At 43.7% G+C, this 22,994-nt stretch overlaps 2 protein-coding genes and 1 long non-coding RNA gene across 6 annotated transcripts in view; 1 reads left to right on the forward strand and 2 right to left on the reverse strand.

The window, feature by feature from the left end:
• The window catches only part of fech (ferrochelatase), a 26,370-nt gene extending 19,984 nt beyond the window's left edge, over window positions 1-6,386 (forward strand). The window contains exons 10-11 of the mRNA XM_036976629.2: window positions 1,239-1,298; window positions 3,039-6,386. Coding sequence (XP_036832524.1) covers window positions 1,239-1,298; window positions 3,039-3,170 — 192 coding nt within the window. The 3' untranslated portion in view covers window positions 3,171-6,386. The remainder of the gene's footprint in view (window positions 1-1,238; window positions 1,299-3,038) is intronic.
• LOC149983153 (uncharacterized) lies at window positions 4,239-8,137 on the reverse strand. Its single transcript, XR_016495844.1, has 2 exons — window positions 4,383-8,137; window positions 4,239-4,311 (listed from the first exon to the last, which is right to left on the reverse strand). It is a non-coding gene; the product is annotated as an uncharacterized LOC149983153 (long non-coding RNA).
• A 2,668-nt stretch (window positions 8,138-10,805) lies between these two features.
• Window positions 10,806-22,994, reverse strand: part of LOC110523122 (one cut domain family member 2) — a 51,704-nt gene continuing 39,515 nt past the window's right edge. For 3 of the 4 annotated variants that reach the window (XR_016495843.1, XM_036976624.2, XM_036976623.2), the window contains one exon: window positions 10,806-22,018. Coding sequence is in view for 3 of the 4 variants with exons in the window: in XM_036976624.2 (XP_036832519.1) it covers window positions 21,732-22,018 (287 nt within the window). In the remaining variant the exon portion in view is untranslated. The remainder of the gene's footprint in view (window positions 22,019-22,994) is intronic. The other variant, XM_036976626.2, reaches the window with a different exon arrangement.

Below are 22,994 nucleotides of genomic sequence, written 5' to 3' on the forward strand. Positions count from 1 at the left end.
GATGGGAGAGGAGGTACGTGTCTGTGTGGAGCTGGACATCGAGTACTCTTGATGGGAGAGGAGGTACGTGTCTGTGTGGAGCTGGACATCGAGTACTCTTGATGGGAGAGGAGGTACGTGTCTGTGTGGAGCTGGACATCGAGTACTCTTGATGGGAGAGGAGGTAGGTGTCTGTGAGCTGGACATCGAGTACTCTTGATGGGAGAGGAGGTACGTGTCTGTGTGGAGCTGGACATCGAGTACTCTTGATGGGAGAGGAGGTACGTGTCTGTGTGGAGCTGGACATCGAGTACTCTTGATGGGAGAGGAGGTACGTGTCTGTGTGGAGCTGGACATCGAGTACTCTTGATGGGAGAGGAGGTACGTGTCTGTGTGGAGCTGGACATCGAGTACTCTTGATGGGAGAGGAGGTACGTGTCTGTGTGGAGCTGGACATCGAGTACTCTTGATGGGAGAGGTCAGTGACTGTTCCTTACTCTTGATGGGAGAGGTCAGTGACTGTTCCTTACTCTTGATGGGAGAGGTCAGTGACTGTTCCTTACTCTTGATGGGAGAGGTCAGTGACTGTTCCTTACTCTTGATGGGAGAGGTCAGTGACTGTTCCTTACACAACTATTTACCTAACGAGACACTTTCATAACTTATTATGACGTGGAAAACTGGGAAGTGGAGATTATACACGACACATGTTTTATAGAAAAGGAGTGTCCTTCCATCAAAAGATTCTGGCGGAGAAGTAGAGTAGTAGAGCGTGTGTGGGAGACAGGTCTATAGCCACCATACTAATCACAGATCAGTTAGGGGTCTCTGTCTCTCTCTCCGTCTCTCTCTCTCACTCCCCGTCTCTCTCTCTCTCACCCCGTCTCTCTCTCTCTCACTCCCCGTCTCTCTCTCTCTCACTCTCCGTCTCTCTCTCTCTCACTCCCCGTCTCTCTCTCTCTCACTCCCCGTCTCTCTCTCTCTCACTCCCCGTCTCTCTCTCTCTCACTCCCCGTCTCTCTCTCTCTCACTCCCCGTCTCTCTCTCTCTCTCTCCTCGTCTCTCTCTCTCACTCCCCGTCTCTCTCTCTCACTCCCCTCAGTCTACCACTATTGAAGTTTTAAAGTACACTGTCCCGTCCACCAGTCTAACGTCTCCAGAATATTACTGACCGTACAGGAGAATTTGATGTTTTGCTGTTGTTTTACCTTCCTGCTTGTTGTGGTGCACAGTTAACCAAGTCCTATGTTCTCTCTCAGTGTGGCGTAGAAAACATCAGAAGGGCTGAATCTCTGAATGGAAACCCAATATTTTTCCAGGTACGAGAGGCAACTGACAAATATATTTGAACTGTTTTCTTCACTTTATACATACGGGGGTCATATGTCGTCCAACTTACATTTTGTGTACTTGCTCTGCCTTGTTTTACACACGTAAATCTTGTTCCGTGGAAACTATTCCCAGGCGTTTTAAAAGTCTCCGATTATTTATTCATTGTAAACGCTGCTGCCTTCAGATTAGAAACCGTTGAAGTGTTTTGTAGCATCGTTAGCTAACGTGTGTTAGTGACTGTAAGAGTTTCTCCTCTGTAAAGCCTAAATTGTGTCTCTACTTATAGGTGTCTTCCATCAGCTCAATCCAGCTGTTAGTTAATGATGCCATCTTTACCCATAATCCTTCATTCTCTGTTCTTACAGGGAAACCGTAGGTTTCCAATCAATCAAATCAAATTTGTTTATATAGCCCTTCGTACATCAGCTGATATCTCAAAGTGCTGTACAGAAACCCAGCCTAAAACCCTCAAAACAGCAAGCAATGCAGGTGTAGAAGCACGGTGGCTAGGAAAAACTCCCTAGAAAGGCCAAAACCTAGGAAGAAACCTAGAGAGGAACCAGGCTATGTGGGGTGGCCAGTCCTCTTCTGACTGTGCCGGGTGGAGATTATAACAGAACATGGCCAAGATGTTCAAATGTTCATAGATGACCAGCAGGGTCAAATAATAAAACCAGGAAGACAGGAAGATCACGTCTGTGACTCACTCAAGTGACGCACCCTTCCTAGGGACGGCGTGGACCACTGGCTATGCAGACCATTTCATTAAAATGGAGGTCTGTGTCTCTCACATGGCTAGCCAGACCATTCCATAAAGATGGAGGTCTGTGTGTCTCACATGGCTAGGCAGACCATTCCATAAAGATGGAGGTCTGTGTGTCTCACATGGCTAGGCCTCTCACATGGCTAGCCAGACCATTCCATAAAGGAAACACCAAGTGTCACAATAGCATCAAGAAAAGGCTACTCATTTACATATTTAACATAATGAAGTTTACATACATTCCTCTCGCAATAATAATCATGTTTTCTACATTTTCTATGCGTCTCATAAATCAGCCAAAAGTGTCCATACATTTTCTTTCTGACCATCAAAAATGACTTTAGCAATGTGTGTTACATGGATGTGTAGACAGCCCGAGCGTTGGATAAAGCACCCTGTCACTGTTAATCATTCAATATCCCCAGTACCAAGCAAATACTGGGCACATACGGCTTCTCGCTCTGACTCCGAGAGATGGCGAGACTTTAAACAGTAGTGCTGGAATCAAAGATGTTCAGAGAGCCGTTATGAAACAGCAGCCCCTCCATGACCTCTTATCTGTGAGGGGTTCGTTTGAAGAGGGAGGGAGAGAGGCACCGTGGGTAGTGCTACTCAGACCGAGCAGACCCCCAGCTAGCTAGCTGAGCTGGGAAGAAAGCCCTAGGGAACAGCTGGTCAACAAAGGGATTGGTCTATCCCTCTTCTCCGTCCCTCCCTCCCTCCCTCCGGCCAAGCTCAGCCCTCCTAAAAGGCAGTCTCTCTCTCACTTTCTGGCACACTACCCCCTCACTCGGCCCCCTCACCTTCACTCGGCCCCCTCACTCGGGCTCCTCTGCGTACTATGTATTTATTTTTTGAGGTGTTCATTTTGTTTATGGTGAGGTTGCTTATGGGTAAGCATTTATTTTTATATATATGTATATATATGACAACTGAACTTTGACCCTTGACCCTCCTCTCTCAGGCTCTGGCAGACCTGGTCCAAACCCACCTGAGGTCAGGCGAGTCCTGCTCCCGTCAGCTCACCCTGCGCTGCCCACTGTGTACCAACCCCACCTGCGGAGAAACCAAGGCCTTCTTCGCTAATCAGAAATGACCCTCCTCTTCCTCCTCAACCGTTTTCTAGTGTTGCAAACTGCAGATAACTATCCCCCCCCCCACCCTCAAAAAAAAGTCCTGATTTCCCTGAAATCCTATTTGAAGGATTCCGGACTTCCTACTTATTTCTTCCTGATTCCTGGATACTTCCAATCGGGATTTCTAGAACAGCTGGGAATTCTGAGAGTCACCTACCTTCTACCCATCTGTTACTACGGGACAGAGCACACGTTTCCAAGTAACTACCAGAAGAAGAAGAAGCAGACAAACTAGGAAAGAAGCTGTCTATACGCATCGCATTAAAGCTATAAGACAAGTAGAGTTGCACTTATTTTGTCCCGTCCCCTCCCCCGTCCCCCTCCCCCGTCCCCGTCCCCTGTCCCCTCCCCTGTCCCCTCCCCCGTCCTGTCCCCTACCCTGTCCCCTCCCCCGCCCCCCCCCCCCCCCCGTCCTGTCCCCTCCCCTGTCCCCTCCCCCGTCCCCACCACTCACATTCCATCTGTTGAATCCCTGGAAAACTATGTCCATTCATCCCTCCATCCTCTTTCCAGGAAGATAAACTGGACTGTATCCTTTCTGACCTGGTGCTTGTCCAGTTGGTTTGTACGTCATGCTCAGGGACAGTGGTGAAGCGTGTCTCCCCCCCCCCCCCCCCCCCCCACCCCATTCTGGTATGTCATCCACAGTGTCTCTTTGAGAACCTCTCTGAAGCCTGTTGGACTGTCCCCTGCTTTGAGACCCTCTATCTCCTCTCGGCCTCTAGAGAATCCCTGCTTCCATCTTTGTAGAGGCACTGCTCATCCAGAGTCGATGCTCTTAACTTTCCCACCCAGCAGCCTCCTCTGACCTCTCACCTCTCCGCTGACCTCTAATCTGTTATAGGGAACCATAATCCCTGGTTAAACTTCCACAAAGTGCTGATGCACATCTTGCCCCTGCATGAGTCCCTGTCTCTCCCCGGCTGACCTCTCACCTCCCTGCTGCAGTGTCCCCCATCCCTGTCTCTCCCTGGCTGACCTCTCCCCTCCCCATCCGTCTCTCCCCGGTCAACCTCTCACCTCCCCCATCCCTGTCTCTCCCCGGCTGACCTCTCACCTCCCTGCTGCAGTGTCCCCCATCCCTGTCTCTCCCTGGCTGACCTCTCCCCTCCCCATCCGTCTCTCCCCGGTCAACCTCTCACCTCCCCCATCCCTGTCTCTCCCCGGCTGACCTCTCACCTCCCTTCTGCAGTGTCCCCCATCCCTGTCTCTCCCCGGCTGACCTCTCACCTCCCTTCTGCAGTGTCCCCCATCCCGGTCTCTCCCTGGCTGACCTCTCACCTCCCTTCTGCAGTGTCCCCCATCCCTCTCTCTCCCTGGCTGACCTCTCACCTCCCTTCTGCAGTGTCCCCCATCCCTGTCTCTCCCCGCTTGACCTCTCACCTCCCTGCTGCAGTGTCTCCCATCCCTGTCTCTCCCCGGCTGGCCTCTCACCTCCCCCATCCCTCTCTCTCCCTGGCTGACCTCTCACCTCCCTTCTGCAGTGTCCCCCATCCCTGTCTCTCCCCGACTGACCTCTCACCTCCCCCATCCCTGTCTCTCCCGGCTGACCTCTCACCTCCCCCATCCCTGTCTCTCCCCGGCTAACCTCTCACCTCCCCCATCCCTGTCTCTCTCCCCGGCTGACCTCTCACCTCCCTGCTTCAGTGTCCCCCATCCCTGCCTCTCTCCCCGGCTGGCCTCTCACCTCCCCCATCCCTGTCTCTCTCCCTGGCTGACCTCTCACCTCCCTGCTTCAGTGTCCCCCATCCCTGTCTCTCTCCCCGGCTGGCCTCTCACCTCCCCCATCCCTGTCTCTCCCGGCTGGCCTCTCACCTCCCTGCTTCAGTGTCCCCCATCCCTGTCTATCCCGGCTGACCTCTCACCTCCCCCGTCCCTGTCTCTCTCCCCGGCTGACCTCTCACCTCCCTCAGCTCTGAACCTGTTACCGGTCTAACTATGGGCTCCATGGCCTCATCCATCTAACCTGAGCTGTGTTGTAGCTGCTGCTGTTTAGACAGACAGACACATTCTTAGCGACGAGCAGCGTTGACGTGCTTCTCCCGTTGTCCTCGGTCGGTCGGAGTAACATGACATAACGTGCCTTTTTTTACACTTGCTCTTCGAACATTGATTCAACTCTGTGCTTTTATTTAATTATTTTTACATGTAATATACTCATGTGAAAATTTACCCGGGTCGTGTTCATCTGGGCACACCGTAACTAAACGTTTTAAATCATTTCGTAAACCCCCCCCCCCCCCCCCCCCCCCAACAAAAAAAAAGTAAATGAGGGTCTCTTATTGGACAAGTTGGAGACTCTCTGTTTTCAGCCGTTTTCTTCTGTTACCTGCCTGCTGAACACAATCCCCATTTTCTAATGTATTTAAAGAAGTCATCTGTAAGTCATGTTGAAGAATCTTGGATGTGTGGATACTATAGTTTAAATAAGACATACCATCTCCATTGTTGAATAGTCGTTTCTGATTGGGTTTGAAGAGAATTCTAGAGCGTGCATTACTTCCCTATAACGCACGGTATATCAGCACGGTTGAATTCAATGACTTTCGTTCACTCTTACATGTTTGGTTTTAAGGTGCTTTTGAAATCAAAAGTCAAATTGAGAACAGTATTGGCAGTGTTGAATTCAATTTTCATCCTAGCAAACTAGAACTGATAGTTTGGTTCGCTAAACTAAGCAAGTCTGTTTTGGTTACCACAGCAACTACTGTAGCTATCCGGTCAACTTGCTAGCTTCTTCAGTGGACGTTGAACACAATATCTACCCGCAAATGTGTTCAATTACAGCCAATGGTATCGAAGGGATAAATCAACTCGGGGGAGGCTATATGCGTCCTCTGGAAATTAACCTCCCACGGAATTGCATTAAGTCCACTCTGCTAGCACGTCGTGGGAACGCACTTTTTCACCTCGTTAATTATTTTCCATAGAACACACAGCCCCTCATTGATTATCCCTTACATATATGATTTGTGTGTGTGTGTGAATGTATAGTGAAGAGATGCGGCTTCATGTTACATCGTTGTCATTTTTTTTTTTTTTAGGTATATTTATTTCTGTCTGTCATAAAACACCACCTGCTCTGCTGTTCAAAATGTGTTATATAATTTTTACTGGAATACAACATTAACAACAAGTCTTCCACGACATCTAATAAAAATGGACAACATTAAAAACATTTTGCATCATTTCATCAGATCTTCAACAACCCAGTCCTATATCTAGGGGGGTTGGGGCTATTGGAGGAGGGAGGGGCTATTGGAGGAGGGAGGGGCTATGAGAGGAGAGGGAGGGGCAACTCCGGTTGGCACAGCAGCAGGAACCTCCTGGTAATTGAAAAGCTGGAGCTTTTCTCCATTGATTTCTTGAAGGAGGGGGATGAAGAGAGGAGGGTGTACAGTTTGGCTGGCGGGGGAGGGGGACAGGTGGATGAGGAGGAAGTGTGTTCAGCAGCAGGGTACTGAGAGGTGAGGAGGAATGAAATGAGAGAATGAGTGTGTCCAGGCCAGAGTGAATTGACTGAAGGTGAGATTGTAGAAAACGGGTTGGTGGGCCCGGCCGAGTAGGGGAGGGAGAGGGAGATTTAAGGAGTTAAAACAGGGAGAAGATGTGCCAGACATGCATTTCATGGTTCTCCGTTTCACCCATTAATATGTGATGTTTGATTCTTCGTGACAGATCGAATGTATGTAATAACATCAGATACCTTTTATGCAACAAGGGTCTAGCTCTGGTCCAGGGCTTTCCGATGCTGAGCTGCACATCAACCACCTGGACCAGAGTTAAAAGATGACGCTGTCCTCTGTACTATTTGAAGTGGTTCGTCACCACTGAACTCACCATCACTCTTGACGCTGAGGAGACACAAGCGTCCGAGCGGTGTATGTATATTGTACCAGTATTCAGTAGGACTTCCATAGTCTTCAACAGATGCTAGTATCGCTGTTGACCTGTCCAGATTTAGTAGCTGGTGTATCCTTGGAAAACCGTAAGGGATTGGTCCATATAGAGACTCCATTGTTAACAGAGAACTGCTTCTCTAATTGTTCCAACGTTCTCATGGGAGGTTTTTTTTAATTTTCCGACGGTGAAATAGCGGGAGGAGGGACGTTGCCAGATCGGAGACTGTTGGATCCTTCTCTGTGTACAGACTGCGCCAACGTGGAGGAAGCAGGCAGGGCTAACATTTTGTTCAGTTACTGTGATGGATGTATCGGTCCGTATGTAGACATTCATTGAATATGTTATTTGAAAAATAAATGTTGGATGCATTTGTCAAATGTTTCTAGTTTTTGTCACGTGCGTTTAGTATAGTGTAATGCCTTTTTTTGATTGTTATTAATTACTGCATTGTTGGGAAAGAGCAAAGTCAAGTAGAACAACACAATACATTGAATTCAGAAGAACACGAAAAAGTAGGTAAGCAATACATGGGGTCAGTTCCAGTACCATATTAACAATGTGCAGGGATACTGGAGTGATGGAAGAACGGAGTTGTTTAAATGAGAAAGAGTAGACCACAGTGATCGACCAATAAGGTAGGCTGTTCCATTTGAACGGACTTGTTTAAATGAGAAAGAGTAGACCACAGTGATCGACCAATAAGGTAGGCTGTTCCATTTGAACGGACTTGTTTAAATGAGAAAGAGTAGACCACAGTGATCGACCAATAAGGTAGGCTGTTCCATATGAACGGACTTGTTTAAATGAGAAAGAGTAGACCACAGTGATCGACCAATAAGGTAGGCTGTTCCATATGAACGGACTTGTTTAAATGAGAAAGAGTTGACCACAGTGATCGACCAATAAGGTAGGCTGTTCCATTTGAACGGAGTTGTTGTGGACAAGTACAGCAACAACAAAAAATAGCCTCAATTATCTTGCTACTTTAGCTAGCTAGCTTCTAGCAATACCAGATGGTATAACAGATAACCTAGGACAGCAACAAGTTGGTCTTAACTAGTTCTGAGTCGGTTTGTATAGGGGTAAGGTGACTAGACATCAGGATATATGTTAAACAGAGTAGCAGTATGATGATTGTATGTAAGTGGGTGTAGAGTCAGTACTGTGTACTGACTGTGGGTGTGGAGTCAGTATGACTGTGTGGGTGTGGAGTCAGTATGACTGTGTGGGTGTTTGCATGTTGTGAGTGTGCGTAGAGAAAAATAAAATAGCACGGTTTAATGCAGATCAATCAGTCAAATGTATTTATAAATCCCTTTTTACGTAGTCTTCTGTTGGTAGAGCTGAATCAGGTTAGTTACAACTGGGGTTGGAGTTAAAACCAACAGGACGGTGTCTCTCTCTCTCTCTCTCTCTGGCTTTGCAACACCATGACAGTGGGTTTGATTCCCAGGACTACCCCTACATACAATCTATGCTCATAAAAGTGTCTGCTAAATAGAATATATTATTATATTACATCAACACATGACACCAAGTGCTTATACAGAAACCCAGCCTAAAACCCCAAACAGCAAGCAATGCAGGTGTAGAAGCACGGTGGCTAGGAAAATACTCCCTAGAATGGCAGGAACCTAGGAAGAAACCTAGAGAGGAACCAGGCTCTGGGGGGTGGCCAGTCCTTTTCTGGCTGTGCCAGGTGGAGATTATAAGAATTACATGGCCATTTAAGGCCAGATCTTTCTTCAAGATGTTAAAATGTTCATAGATGACCAACAGGGTCATATAATAATCAGTGGTTGTAGAGGGTGCAACAGGTCAGTACCTCAGGAGTAAATGTCAGTTGGCTTTTCATAGCCGAGCATTCAGAGGTCTAGAAAGCAGGTGCGGTACAGAGAGAGGGGAGAGAGAGATAGGGAGAAGGTTTGATTCGCAGGACCACCCATTTATAAAATCTATGCACACGACTGACTGTAAGTCGCTTTTAACGCCAACCCTGTTCCTGGAGAGAAACCCTCCTGTAGGTTTTAACTCCAACCCTGTTCCTGGAGAGATACCCTCCTGTAGGTTTTAACTCCAGCCCTGTTCCTGGAGAGAAACCCTCCTGTAGGTTTTAACTCCAACCCTGTTCCTGGAGAGAAACCCTCCTGTAGGTTTTAACTCCAACCATGTTCCTGGAGAGAAACCCTCCTGTAGGTTTTAACTCCAACCCTGTTCCTGGAGATCCACCCTCCTGTAGGTTTTAACTCCAACTCTGATCCTGGAGAGAAACCCTCCTGTAGGTTTTAACTCCAACCCTGTTCCTGGAGAGATACCCTCCTGTAGGTTTTAACTCCAACCCTGTTCCTGGAGATCCACCCTCCTGTAGGTTTTAACTCCAACCCTGTTCCTGGAGAGAAACCCTCCTGTAGGTTTTAACTCCAACCCTGTTCCTGGAGAGAAACCCTCCTGTAGGTTTTAACTCCAACCCTGTTCCTGGAGAGAAACCCTCCTGTAAGTTTTTAACTCCAACCCTGTTCCTGGAGATCCACCCTCCTGTAGGTTTTAACTCCAACCCTGTTCCTGGAGATCCACCCTCCTGTAGGTTTTAACTCCAACCCCAGTTGTAACTAACCTGATTCAGTTTATCAACTAATTATTAGCATCAGGTGTTCTAGACTAGGGTTGGAGTTAAAACCTACAGGAGGGTTTCTCTCTCTGTATATGTGGGTTAATGTGTATCTGTGGGTTAATGTGTATCTGTGGGTTAATGTGTATCTGTGGGTTAATGTGTATCTGTGGGTTAATGTATATCTGTGGGTTAATGTGTATCTGTGGGTTAATGTGACGAAAGCTGTACTGTTACCTTCCAGCCTGGTTCCATATGAATTTTAAAAAAAACATTTTTTATTGAACCTTTATTTAACTAGGCAAGTCAGTTAAGAACAAAATCTTATTTTCAATGACGGCCTACCGGGGAACAGTGGGTTAACTGCCTTGTTCAGGGGGGCAGAAGGACAGATTTGTGACTTGTCAGCTCAGGGGATTTAGCCATAATGTATGTCAGTGTCGTCGTCGTTGTTGTTGTTGTTGTTGTTGTTGTTGTTGGTATTCATCACATTGACTCATCCCAGTCTTACCTGGTAAAATAAAGGTTTATGTATAAAACAAAAAATATTACCCCGTCAATGCACATTTAGGCTACACATTAGTTGTTGCTTTTACATTGGGACATACTGTTTCAAAGGTTCAAAGGTCATGGATTTGAGATCACGGACTCCAGTCTTTATTTCCCACTTCAGAAATCACTTCTAGCAAAATATTAGGCAGTAGGACACTCACTACCCAGCAATCTGTCAGTATCACGACCCCAGATTATTATAAATGCTGTGGTCTCATTGACACGGGTAAAGTGAGAGATGATGTGTTTTAAAAGCCGTTTAATTGTTCTACGGTAGTCGGGGTGATTCAGGCCCCGATAGATACATTGTTACTATCTCTTTGTTCAAAATGCTTCGATTCAAAGGAAATAAACTTTAAATGCATTATTTTAAATGGTGTTATTTCCCCCCTCCTTGTTTTAAGAAATAAAATGCAGAAGTGCAACATTTCAGTCTATTTGAGACATGGTACAAAGAAAGAGCTATACAATCATTTTCATCTGAAAATAAATGAATTTTTTGAGGGGTTTTCAAGTCATGAGGACAAATGTATTGTCTTTACACAGACAGGGTTTATTTTGTCTTTACACAGACAGGGTAAGCGAAACAACATTAACTCTGAATATTTCCTTCATTTGGATCATAATTGAATTGCTTTATCAATAGGTTTATCCATACGATTCCAATACAACACCACACTTTAATACCAGCTTCCATTTGTGTTCCAACTAATGAAAATAAAGAAAAATCATGTTTTTCTTTTACAAAAAATAAAAAACATCAACAGAAACAAATCCGTAGAAATCTACAGATAATGGTAAATGTATTAATTGTACTTTGGGATAGACAGCATATTGGCTTTGTTTTCGTCTTTGGAATGAAGCTTTTGCTCAGAATATTCACACAGTCTAACCTGATCCCAGATCTGTTTTGTGCTGTGCATCTAACTCCTATGGTGGTCGTCACAAACAGATCTGGGACCAGGTTTCTAAACCACCTCCCGGGAGGTCATCCTTTCCGGGTGTAATTTACTGATGTCATCAGATCGTAACACCATTTTTGCCTTTGGTTTCAACACACTCCTCTCTAAAGTAGCCCTTTCACACTGTCATGCCGACCTGAACAAACCGGGTCAGTACAGCTCGGCTCAGTTCGGTTCGGCTCAGTTGTGTGAAAAGGCTTATATATAAGACCCTTACTGAGCCAATGTAGGGTATGTTTACGTCACCATCAAGCATAGATACATAAAGATAATCCAAACTGTGGAGAGTGAGATTGATGGATGCAAAGTTCAGTTATTATTCAATATCCTCATGTTCTACTAAATGAATGAATGAGTGATTTGATTCATCAAGTTTATTTTTGGTTATCATCACACTGACCTCTGACCTCTTACCCCCCCTGTGGTCGTCAGACTGTCTGACGCTTCACCTCCGACCCCCTGAGGTAGGCTAGTGGCCTGGCTGTAGATCTCTTTGTGTTGTTTTAAAAAAAAAATGTTTAACGTTTTAATTATTATTAACCGAGTAAGGACCAGAGTACAGTACAATCACTTCATCCTAAACTCATTTGTTGTGTTTTCATCAGACACTGATTGGGTGCTGTTGTCTAATAATAGGGGTTTATTTTGTCGGCTAGCTAAGTGGAAGATAAAAGAGAGGCATAGATTGTCAGGCACAGTACCTTCTGTGACGTCGTTAGGTTGAGGCTTTTTCAGTAATAGTCTTTGAAAGATTATTTATTCTACTGTGTTTTCAGGTCTATTGTGGTTAATTAAAATACTACGTGGTTTGTCCATCGATGTCAAATTCGGCGCTGTGTAAGTTACTATACGAAGGCTATATCAAAGTTGTGGACTACTGTCTCAAATAGGCCTCGGGAACATTTTTTGTATTTTTTTTTACTCATTCTATAAATATCTCATCTGTCACTCTTTTACAGTATGTTAACAGTTAGCCTTGTGCTAGCCTTGTGCAGTATGTTAACAGTTAGCCCTGTGTTCATAACCTTCTACTCGGAATATGGACACTTCGGCTAATTCACTTATTACCCAGAGGGTGCACTATGACAGTGGAGGGCCAATATATACACAACTGAGCCACACTCTCAGCGACCACATGCAGTCCATAGAGTGGTACGGATTCTGAACTTATAAAGTAATGAAGTCACAATGCATTACACTGCTAGCTAATTGTAAATATACTCATGCATAAAGTCTGGGCAATAGCACTGTTGTTTGGCAGTTGCTAAACATAATGCTACACTTCAACACAGAAGAATAGGCCATAAGACAAAGAAGGAAACCATTACAAAATGGTGGTCAGAAACTAGGTCATAAGACAAAGAAGGAAACCATTACAAAATGGTGGTCAGAAACTAGGTCATAAGACAAAGAAGGAAACATTTACAAAATGGTGGTCAGAAACTAGGTCATAAGACAAAAGAAGGAAACATTTACAAAATGGTGGTCAGAAACTAGGTCATAAGACAAAGAAGGAAACCATTACAAAATGGTGGTCAGAAACTAGGTCATAAGACAAAGAAGGAAACCATTACAAAATGGTGGTCAGAAACTAGGTCATAAGACAAAAGAAGGAAACCATTACAAAATGGTGGTCAGAAACTAGAACAGAAGAACAGGGGAGGTTTTGTCCATTTTTTTTGTATTTTTTTCTTTTCTTCATTGTAACATGTAAACTGTGGGCTTAATCTGCAACTATCCTCATTCCAGAAAGCTGAGTGAATAACCAGAGCCCCTCCAACAACAACAAAATAAAAGCAGAAACAATAATTAAAAACCCAAACCACAAAAAGACAAGCATTTGTTTTTGGTAAGCGCACCTCTTCAACTATTACAGAAATCACAACTTAAAATGTATAAAGATTTTTTTTTTGTTTGTTTTTGTTTTCGTAAAGTCACAGTTACCAAAATAATAATTTATTACATACGCTAGAATAACATTACCCTAACCACTAGTATCTCTGAGGTATATCTGAGAACATTAAGGAGAGCACGGTCTGCGCTGTTAACATGCCACAGCTTTTTCATTTATTTATTTTTTTTAAATTGTAAAGCTTTGCAACCATTTGGTAGAACAAGAAGAGGGAAGGAAACATAGATGTGGAAATCCTTTGGTAATCATTTCTCTTAGTTGTTTGCTTAGTGATTGCATTGCAAAGCACCACAGAGCCAGACTAATACATTGTCGTCACCGTGACGACGGGCTAGAAGCTGAGGTAAGTACAGAGAGGTCTCCACTTTGCTTTGGTTCAAGCAAGGCACTCGTCCCATGGTTATCTCATACTTTGCAACAAAAGAGCTGTTTACGTCTTTGTTAAAGCCGCCCCAGTGGAAAAGTAATATAGCTGGCTGAATATAGGCCTTTAACCCCATTAGTGATATAGGCCTTTAACCCTATTAGTGATATAGGCCTTTAACCCTATTAGTAATATAGGCCTCTAACCCTATTAGTAATATAGGCCTCTAACCCTATTAGTGATATAGGCCTCTAACCCTATTAGTAATATAGGCCTCTAACCCTATTAGTGATATAGGCCTCTAACCCTATTAGTGATATAGGCCTCTAACCCTATTAGTGATATAGGCCTCTAACCCTATTAGTAATATAGGCCTCTAACCCTATTAGTAATATAGGTCTCTAACCCTATTAGTGATTTAGGCCTTTATATTAGTAATATAGGCCTTTAACCCTATTAGTGATATAGGCCTTTAACCCTATTAGTGATATAGGCCTTTAACCCTATTAGTGATATAGGCCTTTATATTAGTAATATAGGCCTCTAACCCTATTAGTAATATAGGCCTAAAAGCCTATCATATCAGCTCTAGAGAGAGAATCCATTGGAGTCAGTATTGTCATATGGTTCCAGGAGTCTCACATCAACTGTTGCCACTCCCATATCTTAAGTATATTTGCATAATGTGTTATATGCTAATTTGTATAGGCATAGATGAAGGTGGCAACACGTGATGAAATCCCGTACTTTCATAAATGACAATGGTCCCAAGTTCCCACTAGATTCAACATTATTTCTCTCTCTCTCATTTCAACTCCATATTACCTTTCCAAACAGGAGCTAGAGAATGATTAGTATAATGATGTGTTCGTAACCAAGTGGGAAGTGGGAATTTCTCACATGTAACTGTGGAAAAAATCCCATTGAAGGCCCCTCCAACTGGTAATTACTTGTGGGAAACTCGTCCCTCCCACTTCTCCCACATGCTGACCTTTGACATCACCTACTTTAAAAAAAAAAAATTGTATTTAACTAGGCAAGTCAGTTAAGAACAAATTCTTATTTACAATGACGGCCTACACCGGGCAAACCCGGACGACGATGGGCCAATTGTACGCCGCCCTTATGGGACTCCCAATCACAGCCGGTTGTGATACAGCCTGGATTTGAACTAGATGCAGTGCAGTGCCTTAGACCGCTGCGCCACTCGGGAGCCCCAGTGGCTCCCTACTAAGAGAATGGCCTCTATAACAAAATTTCCAGCAGTTAAATACAACAACAAAACATTACTTATAAAAAGCAATCTATTCATGTGGTTTTGTAAACACTATAATTTGTGAACGAGCATGTTTGTTGTACTTTTAGTCCGTGGTTAAGTAGCTTGTTGACCTTTTTAGCCAATCTGTGTTTCTCAACGAGTTCAAAGCACGTGAAAGCATCCAAACTGGTATTTACGACTTCACAACTGGTAAATTCCCACCTCCCACTTGGTTACGAACACAGCAATTAGTCCCAAGGAGTACACTACTGCTATTATAGTGTTTACAAGCTGTTCTGTTTGGTCCGAACCAGAATATATCAGGGTTACATTCTGATATGTGTCTTTCAGAGAGGCCTTTTCACCAGTGCCTTTGGTTTCTTTGTGTCAAGGTTTTCTTTGGTTTGGTTTAAATCACAACGTTGCACTGGAACAATAGGCAGGGAGGATGACTGTGGCTTTCTAAGTCCATTTACAGTATATTGTCCGTTGTTTTTATTTCCATTAAGTCTGATTGTTTAGAGTGATACCAGGGGGGGGGGGGGGGGGGGGGGGGGTTGACGGAAGCATTTTCTAATGTATTGACTGTGGCCTTTGCACAGGCACGAGTAAAAAGACAGCTACTATAATGGCAGTTTGATAAAAATGGACACTGGGTTTTTTTCGGGGGCTAATCATTCTCCTGTGTTTGTAGATTTCCAAAACTCGACACTGCTTGTTTGGTCATTACGTTGGAAAAAAAATAAAAATAAAAGTTTTTTTTTTTTTTTAAATCAAGGAGAAAAGTTAATCGCTAGATGTCTGGGAATTATATTAGTGTGTATATATATATGTACGTTCTTTATATAGAGTATGTGGATGTATTTTATCCAGCCTCGAGGTTGTCTCAATGCTTCAGTGCAAAAACGGCGTTGACTTGGGGATTTGTCACAACAACTCAAAGTGTGGTTTAGACACAATGTGTACTGTGATCTGGTGAAGGGCTTTCTGAAATCCAGCATATATCCCTAACACACACCCTCACCTTCCCTAACCCCAAAACACACACCCTCACCTTCCCTAACCCCAAAACACACACCCTCACCTTCCCAAACCCCAAAACACACACCCTCACCCTCACCTTCCCTAACCCCAAAACACACACCCTCATCTTCACTAACCCTAACCCTAACCCTTCCCCCTTCGTCCCTATTATTTTAGGGGAGGAGAAGGCATGTGTTCGAGAGAGAAAGGAGAAAGGAGAAAGAGAGATCATATCAAAATGAAAGCGTGGGCCAAGCGCAGACCGTACTAGAGAAATCAAATCTTTGGTATCTTTGGTTTCATCAACACGATTCAAATGACAAATGGGAAAGTCAGTGAGGTAGCCTTTTTGGTTCTCACTTTAGAAATAGTTTTTTTTTTGTGTTTTTTTTACGTTTTTTTTTTGTTGTTGTTGTTTTTTTTACAAGCCAGTCTCGGAAGCAGCTAGTTTTCCTTCTTCTATCAAGTGAAACAACGACCAACCTCTCAAGTGTTCCAGTTATCTTTGGTGAGTCTGACTTGTCTCAATCAACGTGTTACCCTCCTCTATCAGTGGCACAAACATCAGTCTGAAATTCATTGCTTGTCCGTCACTGGTAAACAAAATTAACGCAAAAGGACTCGCAAATGAAAAACAAATAAATGAATTAATCATAAATCACAGGAAGGATTTTAAAAAAAACAATGCAGTGCTCATTCGTTATCTTTTAAATCAATAGATTGTTTTCATCAGGAAGAATAAAGTTAATGGAGAAAAAAAATCTATATTAGGAAAAAGATTGAGCTAAATGTGTTTTATAATAATATAATGGTGACATTCATCATTACAACTACCCTGACATTACTACATTTTTTTAAACATTGTTCTGTCATTATTCACTAAACAATTGAACACCCTCTGTTGCTTTTTAAAGTAAACTCACTAATAGTAAATTAACGTGGGTAGGACATAAGCACTGCATCTTTGATTCTCTAACTCTCTTAAATACCCATAAATATTCATCCCCCCCCCAAAAAAATTTACATCTAATTAAATAACATTAAATAATTAAGTAAAAAACTATCACTAACACACCTCATAAATAGTTTGACAGTGTCAGCAAAAGAAAACAGGACAAACAATGTAAACCTTGGCAAACTTATCAGGGTAAAGGGTTCCAAGTGAGATTTGGCAATTTTAAATGAATTCTCAATTAATTAAAAACAAATATAAATTACATAAATAAAATCATATATTACATAAACCTAGGAGAGACAACATAATTGTACATTAGGCATTGGCAAATGAACGTAAGCACTAAAGACAAGCAATGAAAACCTCTTTGGATTTTAGTTTCATACCCATGGTTGGTACATGTTCCTCAAGACCAGACTGAGTATGAAAGTGGACTCCGCCAGGCTCCGAGCCTCAGGGCCAGGACCAGGACCAGGAGAGCTAGGGCCGTGGCGGAGCATCTTTGTACCAGAAGCCTCACAGAGAGACAACTAGGAAAGGATAAAGCTATTTGACCGATATTTGAGCAGTTTCTCTCAAAAGGTTGAACTACTAGTCTGTTTTGTATTTTTGGTTTTGCTTATTGTGAACGTGTGGAGTAGTAGAGTTTGTTTTCCCCAAAAATAACTGAAGTCATACAGGATGTGCCTATGAGCACCCAACCCCTCTGTCCCCTACTGTACCCTCCTTCACTAACACGGACGCTGTGATTCAGCAGTGGACTGGAGAGTGAGGTGAATAGATGAGAGAGAGGGAGAGGGAGAGGGAGGGAGAGAGAGAGGGAGGGAGGGAGAGAGAGGGAGAGGGAGGGAGAGAGAGAGGGAGGGAGAGAGAGAGGGAGGGAGGAGAGAGAGGAGTGTGTAGTCTACCACATGTGAGTCTGAGTACAACAGCACGGTAGTTAGTGGAACTGGAAGGATTGTGGTGTGCTGTACACGAGTTATCTTTGGTGTGTACTGTAGTTTCACATAGTTTCACAGAATCATGTTTCTCTACAGACTGCAGTGACAGATACACCTGAATCCTCCGGGCATGATGTTCCCTAGTGGACTGGACAGACGGAGAAACCGAGGTAGTCAGTGTCCAGTGAAAGGGAGTGATGGAGAGGATGTATCATATCTACTGAATCACACAGTGTCATGTTGAAGAAGGAGCGTACCCTTAAAATCACACATACATGTACTAATATGCATGCATGTACTGGGTAGCGCTAGCTATACAGTGTGCATGCATGTATATGTATGTGGCTGTATGTGTGGTCGACATTGTCAGGAAAATAAACTTTGGGGGAAAACCTCTGTAGAATAATTATGAATCTTTGGTTTTGTAGCTGATGAGGTTTTCGTTGTTCTTTTCCATTTTTCTTGAAAACTGCATAGGCACACGTTAAAGACAACCTTCCAACTTTCAGAGACGCGTCATTCTGCCTTAGGAAACAGCTGCCGCAGCGGCGTGGTTTCCCCCCGCGTGTTTTAAACCCTTTCAGTCTCATCCTGCTTCCCCTTAAAATGTCCTGACCAATCAGAACAGAACAAAGCTACTTCTCCGTTCCCCCTGATGTCGGTCCTCATCCTATTCCTCTTCTTCATCATCATCATCATCATCGCTGCTCACATTTATAATTATCTTCCTCTTTAGAACAGTTTTGTTGTAGAACAGTTAGGTGCAGAAAAAGTTTCTTTGGTTTTGATTTGTCAATAAATAGAAAAAAAGTCTCAAGTGTCCATTTCTGGTCCGTCAAGCCTTTGGCTCACTTTATATATCACGAAAAACCTGTGTTCTACTGGACAAGGGGCTGCTTACCGGACTCTTTGCTTTGGTTGTTTCATCAATGGCTGATAGAAGGATAGACGAGTTTGACATGATTGAACTCTAAAGATATTATGTGTGGGTTGACTAGAAAAGTAGGAGGTTGTATATATTTACAGAATGTGTAATATAATGAATGATTGCTACTGTGTTAAGTGGACAATAATCATTGGTGTATCATACAGGTGGAGTATCAGCACAGCAGTTAAGAAGCAGACTCTTGGGTCGGTGTCCCAAATGGCACCCTATTCCCTACATAGTGCACGAAAAGTAATACACTATATAGGGAATAGGGTGCCATTTGGGGCACAGACACACACTCTTCCCGGTTTGTTTCTTGGTCTGTTTCTTTCTTAGCCTGGCGCCCAGGGTGTTGCCTCTACAAGACTAGTTGAGTCCAGTGGAGACTAGTGGAGTCCAGTAAAGTCCAGTGGAGACTAGTGGAGGTTAGTGGAGACTAGTGGAGACTAGTGGAGGTTAGTGGAGACTAGTGGAGACTAGTGGAGACTAGTGGAGACTAGTGGAGTCCAGTGGAGACAGGTAGAGGTTAGTGGAGACTAGTGGAGACTAGTAGAGGTTAGTGGAGACTAGTGGAGACTAGTGGAGGTTAGTGGAGACTAGTGTAGACTAGTAGAGTCCAGTGGAGACTAGTAGAGGTTAGTGGAGACTAGTGGAGACTAGTAGAGTCCAGTGGAGACTAGTGGAGACTAGTAGAGGTTAGTGTAGACTAGTGGAGACTAGTAGAGTCCAGTGGAGACTAGTAGAGGTTAGTGGAGACTAGTGGAGGCAAGTAGAGGTTTGTGGAGACTAGTGGAGGTTAGTGGAGACTAGTGGATGTTAGTGGAGACTAGTGGAGGTTAGTGGAGACTAGTGGAGACTAGTGGAGGTTAGTGGAGATTAGTGGAGACTAGTAGAGACTAGTAGAGGCTAGTAGAGACCAGTGGAGACTAGTGGAGACTAGTGGAGGTTAGTGGAGACTAGTGGAGATTAGTGGAGACTAGTGGAGACTAGTGGAGGTTAGTGGACTCTAGTAGAGGCTAGTAGAGGTTAGTGGAGACTAGTGGATGTTAGTGAAGACTAGTGGAGACTAGTGGAGGTTAGTGGAGACTAGTGGAGACTAGTGGAGGTTAGTGGAGACTAGTGGAGACTAGTGGAGGTTAGTGGAGACTAGTGGAGACTAGTGGAGGTTAGTGGAGACTAGTGGAGGTTAGAGCAGTTGATTGATATTGTCATTAAAATAGAATTGATGGTTACTATGTTGAGATAAACCATGTTATTCCAGGGTAGAATAATAACTTTAGTCTTACCAGAAAGCTTCTATAATACAAAGTTAGGAAACAGGGGAAATGGCTCCTCAGGGTTGTGGCCTACTCTCCTACTTAGTGTTTATTTGGACATGTGTGGTTTGTTGTGATTATACTATAGAGAGTATAGTAATATACTGTGTGTGTGCAAGAGTGGGTCGTATGGCAGTAGTTGTAGTAGTTGTAGTATTAGTAGTAATTGTTGTAGTATTAGTTGTAGTATTAGTAGTCGTTGTAGTATAGTAGTAGTTGTAGTATTAGTAGTATTAGTAGTAGTTGTAGTATTAGTAGTCAGTGTTCTTCAGCCGCTGTTTAGAAATGGCATCCTGAGTTTTCTAATATGTGAAGAACATTCTACATTGAGCTGCAGCTCCAGTTCTATTGCAAATAAAATGTGCTTCAAGATTGTGCTCACATACGTCACAGACCACTACATATGTTGAGGGAGAGCTACTTGTAGTATTTGCTTTACAGTGTAAAGAGTCAATGGTGTGTGTGTGTGTGTGTGTGTGTGTGTGTGTGTGTGTGTGTGTGTGTGTGTGTGTGTGTGTGTGTGTGTGTGTGTGTGTGTGTGTGTGTGTGTGTGTGTGTGTGTCGGTCGGTCGTGTGTGTGTTGGTCGGTCGTGTGTGTGTTGGTCATGTCTTGTGCTTGCATACTTGCCAGTAGCTGGCTGTGGAAATGTCTCTAAGTCCTAAACTTCCCTCTCCCCTCAGAAGATTCTCTGATGATGTTGATGACGTCTCAGCCATCCTCTCTAACATCATGCCTCTCTCTACTTGCTGTCTATTGGTCTGTTCTCAAGTTCTGAAATCACACTAGGGCTACTTTCTCAAAATTATCAGGTTTTCCCAGAAATCATGGCTAGAGGATTTCGGATTTCCTGCTTAATTCCCTCCTGACTCCGGGAACTTCCAACCGGGTTTTCTGGGGGGGGGGGGGGGAAAAACCCAGGGAAATAGCAGGCTAACTAGAGGTAGACCACATCTATACAGGATTTCTCTGCCCTCTGTTCACAGTTCCTGGGGAAAGGATTGTACAACTAAATTGTAAAGCTGGCTAAACATGGATATTAAACAAATTATTATTTAATTGACATGGGTAAGATCAATACCTGTATATAGTCAGTCTTTTCTGCTTTTGGCATTTTGTTTACCTTGACTTGTGTCAACAACATTCATCCAAAACATATCAGAACTTGTCTCCATCATTGGAGATAATACTAGGTATTTGGTGGCAATTGTTATGATTTTTTTCTTAATATAAGTATTCTATATGACGATCTCAAAGAAGTCCTTTACCGGAAGATGGCTAGGACATTCTGTCTTTGGTGGGTTAGCTAACCCTGTGGTTTCAATCCAATATTACATATAGATAATGTACATAATACATATGTTAGCATATTATACTTGGTCTTTGGTTTTTATGGGCTAATGTTTTGAGTGACATAAAAAAAAAAACTAGAATAGGGCAGATTAACTGTGTTTCATTATAATAAAGCTATAGATAGACATTAGTCAGGAATAGCCTTGGACTGGTGGTATCATTCAGGCAGTGTGCAAGGGGGGGTGTGGGATTACTCTATATTACTCTATGGTGCTTCATCGATGTTTTATAAATGGATCTGATTTATTTTTTGCTAAATCAGCCAGTAAACAACCCCTTTCCTTTTTTTAACTCGTCCTCAAAAATCAAAATGTAAAACGTTTTGGTTTTCCCAGCGGTGCCCCCTCCCCCTCAGCCCCTCACCCCACCCATCAACCCCAACCCTCACCTAACCGTCCCCGAACCCCAACCCTAACCCCCCCCCCCCCCCCCCCCCCCCCCCTATCCATCACACTTTGGTACAAGAGCTGGAGGCTGTGGAGGCTCCTCCCGGACTCCCCTCGTCCATCCATTTGTCCAGGCTGCGCCTGCGGGCGTTCATGAAGAAGTTGCTGACGGTGGTGAGTTCCAGTCCCAGCTGCTGAGAGATGGTCATCTGCATCTCTTTGGACGGACGCTTGTTCTCCTTGAAGATGGCCAGCAGGGTGCGACGTTGCAGGTCAGTAAAAACCAGCCGGGATTTCTTTGGTGTATTGTTCCTTTCCTTGCTTGGGTCTTGTTCTTTTCTTTTGCACGCTTTAGGAGGGAAGGGGAGGGAAGGGAAGACAAAACACAGGGTGGGGTGTGAGGAAGAAGAGAGAGAATATGTTAGTAGTCATACGTAGGAATGATCCTACAGAGAGAGAGAGAGATGAAGATGTGATCTTGGGTGAGGTAGAACAGACAAGTGTACATGTCTTAGGTAAGTCTCAATAAACTTATAACATTCTTATAAACTTATAACAGACCCTGTATGACTAGTGTGTGTGTGCGTGTGCGCGTGTGTGTGTGTGTGTGCGTGTGTGTGTGTGTGTGTGTGCGTGTGTGTGTGCGTGTGTTAACGTTTTCTGCATGTTTATATAATTTGCTTCATGCAAGTCAAGCATTTCTACAGTTCATTCGAAAAGTATTCAGACCCTTTGAATTTTTCCACAATTTGTTACATTACAGCCTTATGCATTTTTATTCATATCAATCTACATAAACAATACCCCATGATGACATCACAATACCCCATGATGACATCACAATACCCCATGATGACATCACAATACCCCATGATGACATCACAATACCCCATGATGACATCACAATACCCCATGATGACATCACAATACCCCATAATGACATCACAATACCCCATAATGACATCACAATACCCCATAATGACATCACAATACCCCATAATGACAGAGAGAAAACTGGTTTTTAGAATTTTTGCAAATGTATTTAAAAAACAGAAACACCTTATTTAGATAAGTATTCAGACCTTTTGCTATGAGACTCGAAATTGAGCTCAGGTGCATCCTGTTTCCATTGATCATCCTTGAGATGTTTCTACAACTTGATTGGAGTCCACCTGTGCTAAATTCAATTGACTGGACATGATTTGGAAAGCCATACACCTGTCTATATAAGGTCCCACAATTGACAGTGCATGTCAGAGGAAAAACCAAGCCATGAGGTCGAAGGAATTATCCGTAGAGCTCTGAGACAGGATTGTGTTGAGGCA

This window comes from Oncorhynchus mykiss, chromosome 5, assembly GCF_057628025.1.
Source record: "Oncorhynchus mykiss isolate SJ-2025 chromosome 5, ASM5762802v1, whole genome shotgun sequence".
NCBI lineage: Eukaryota > Metazoa > Chordata > Actinopteri > Salmoniformes > Salmonidae > Oncorhynchus > Oncorhynchus mykiss.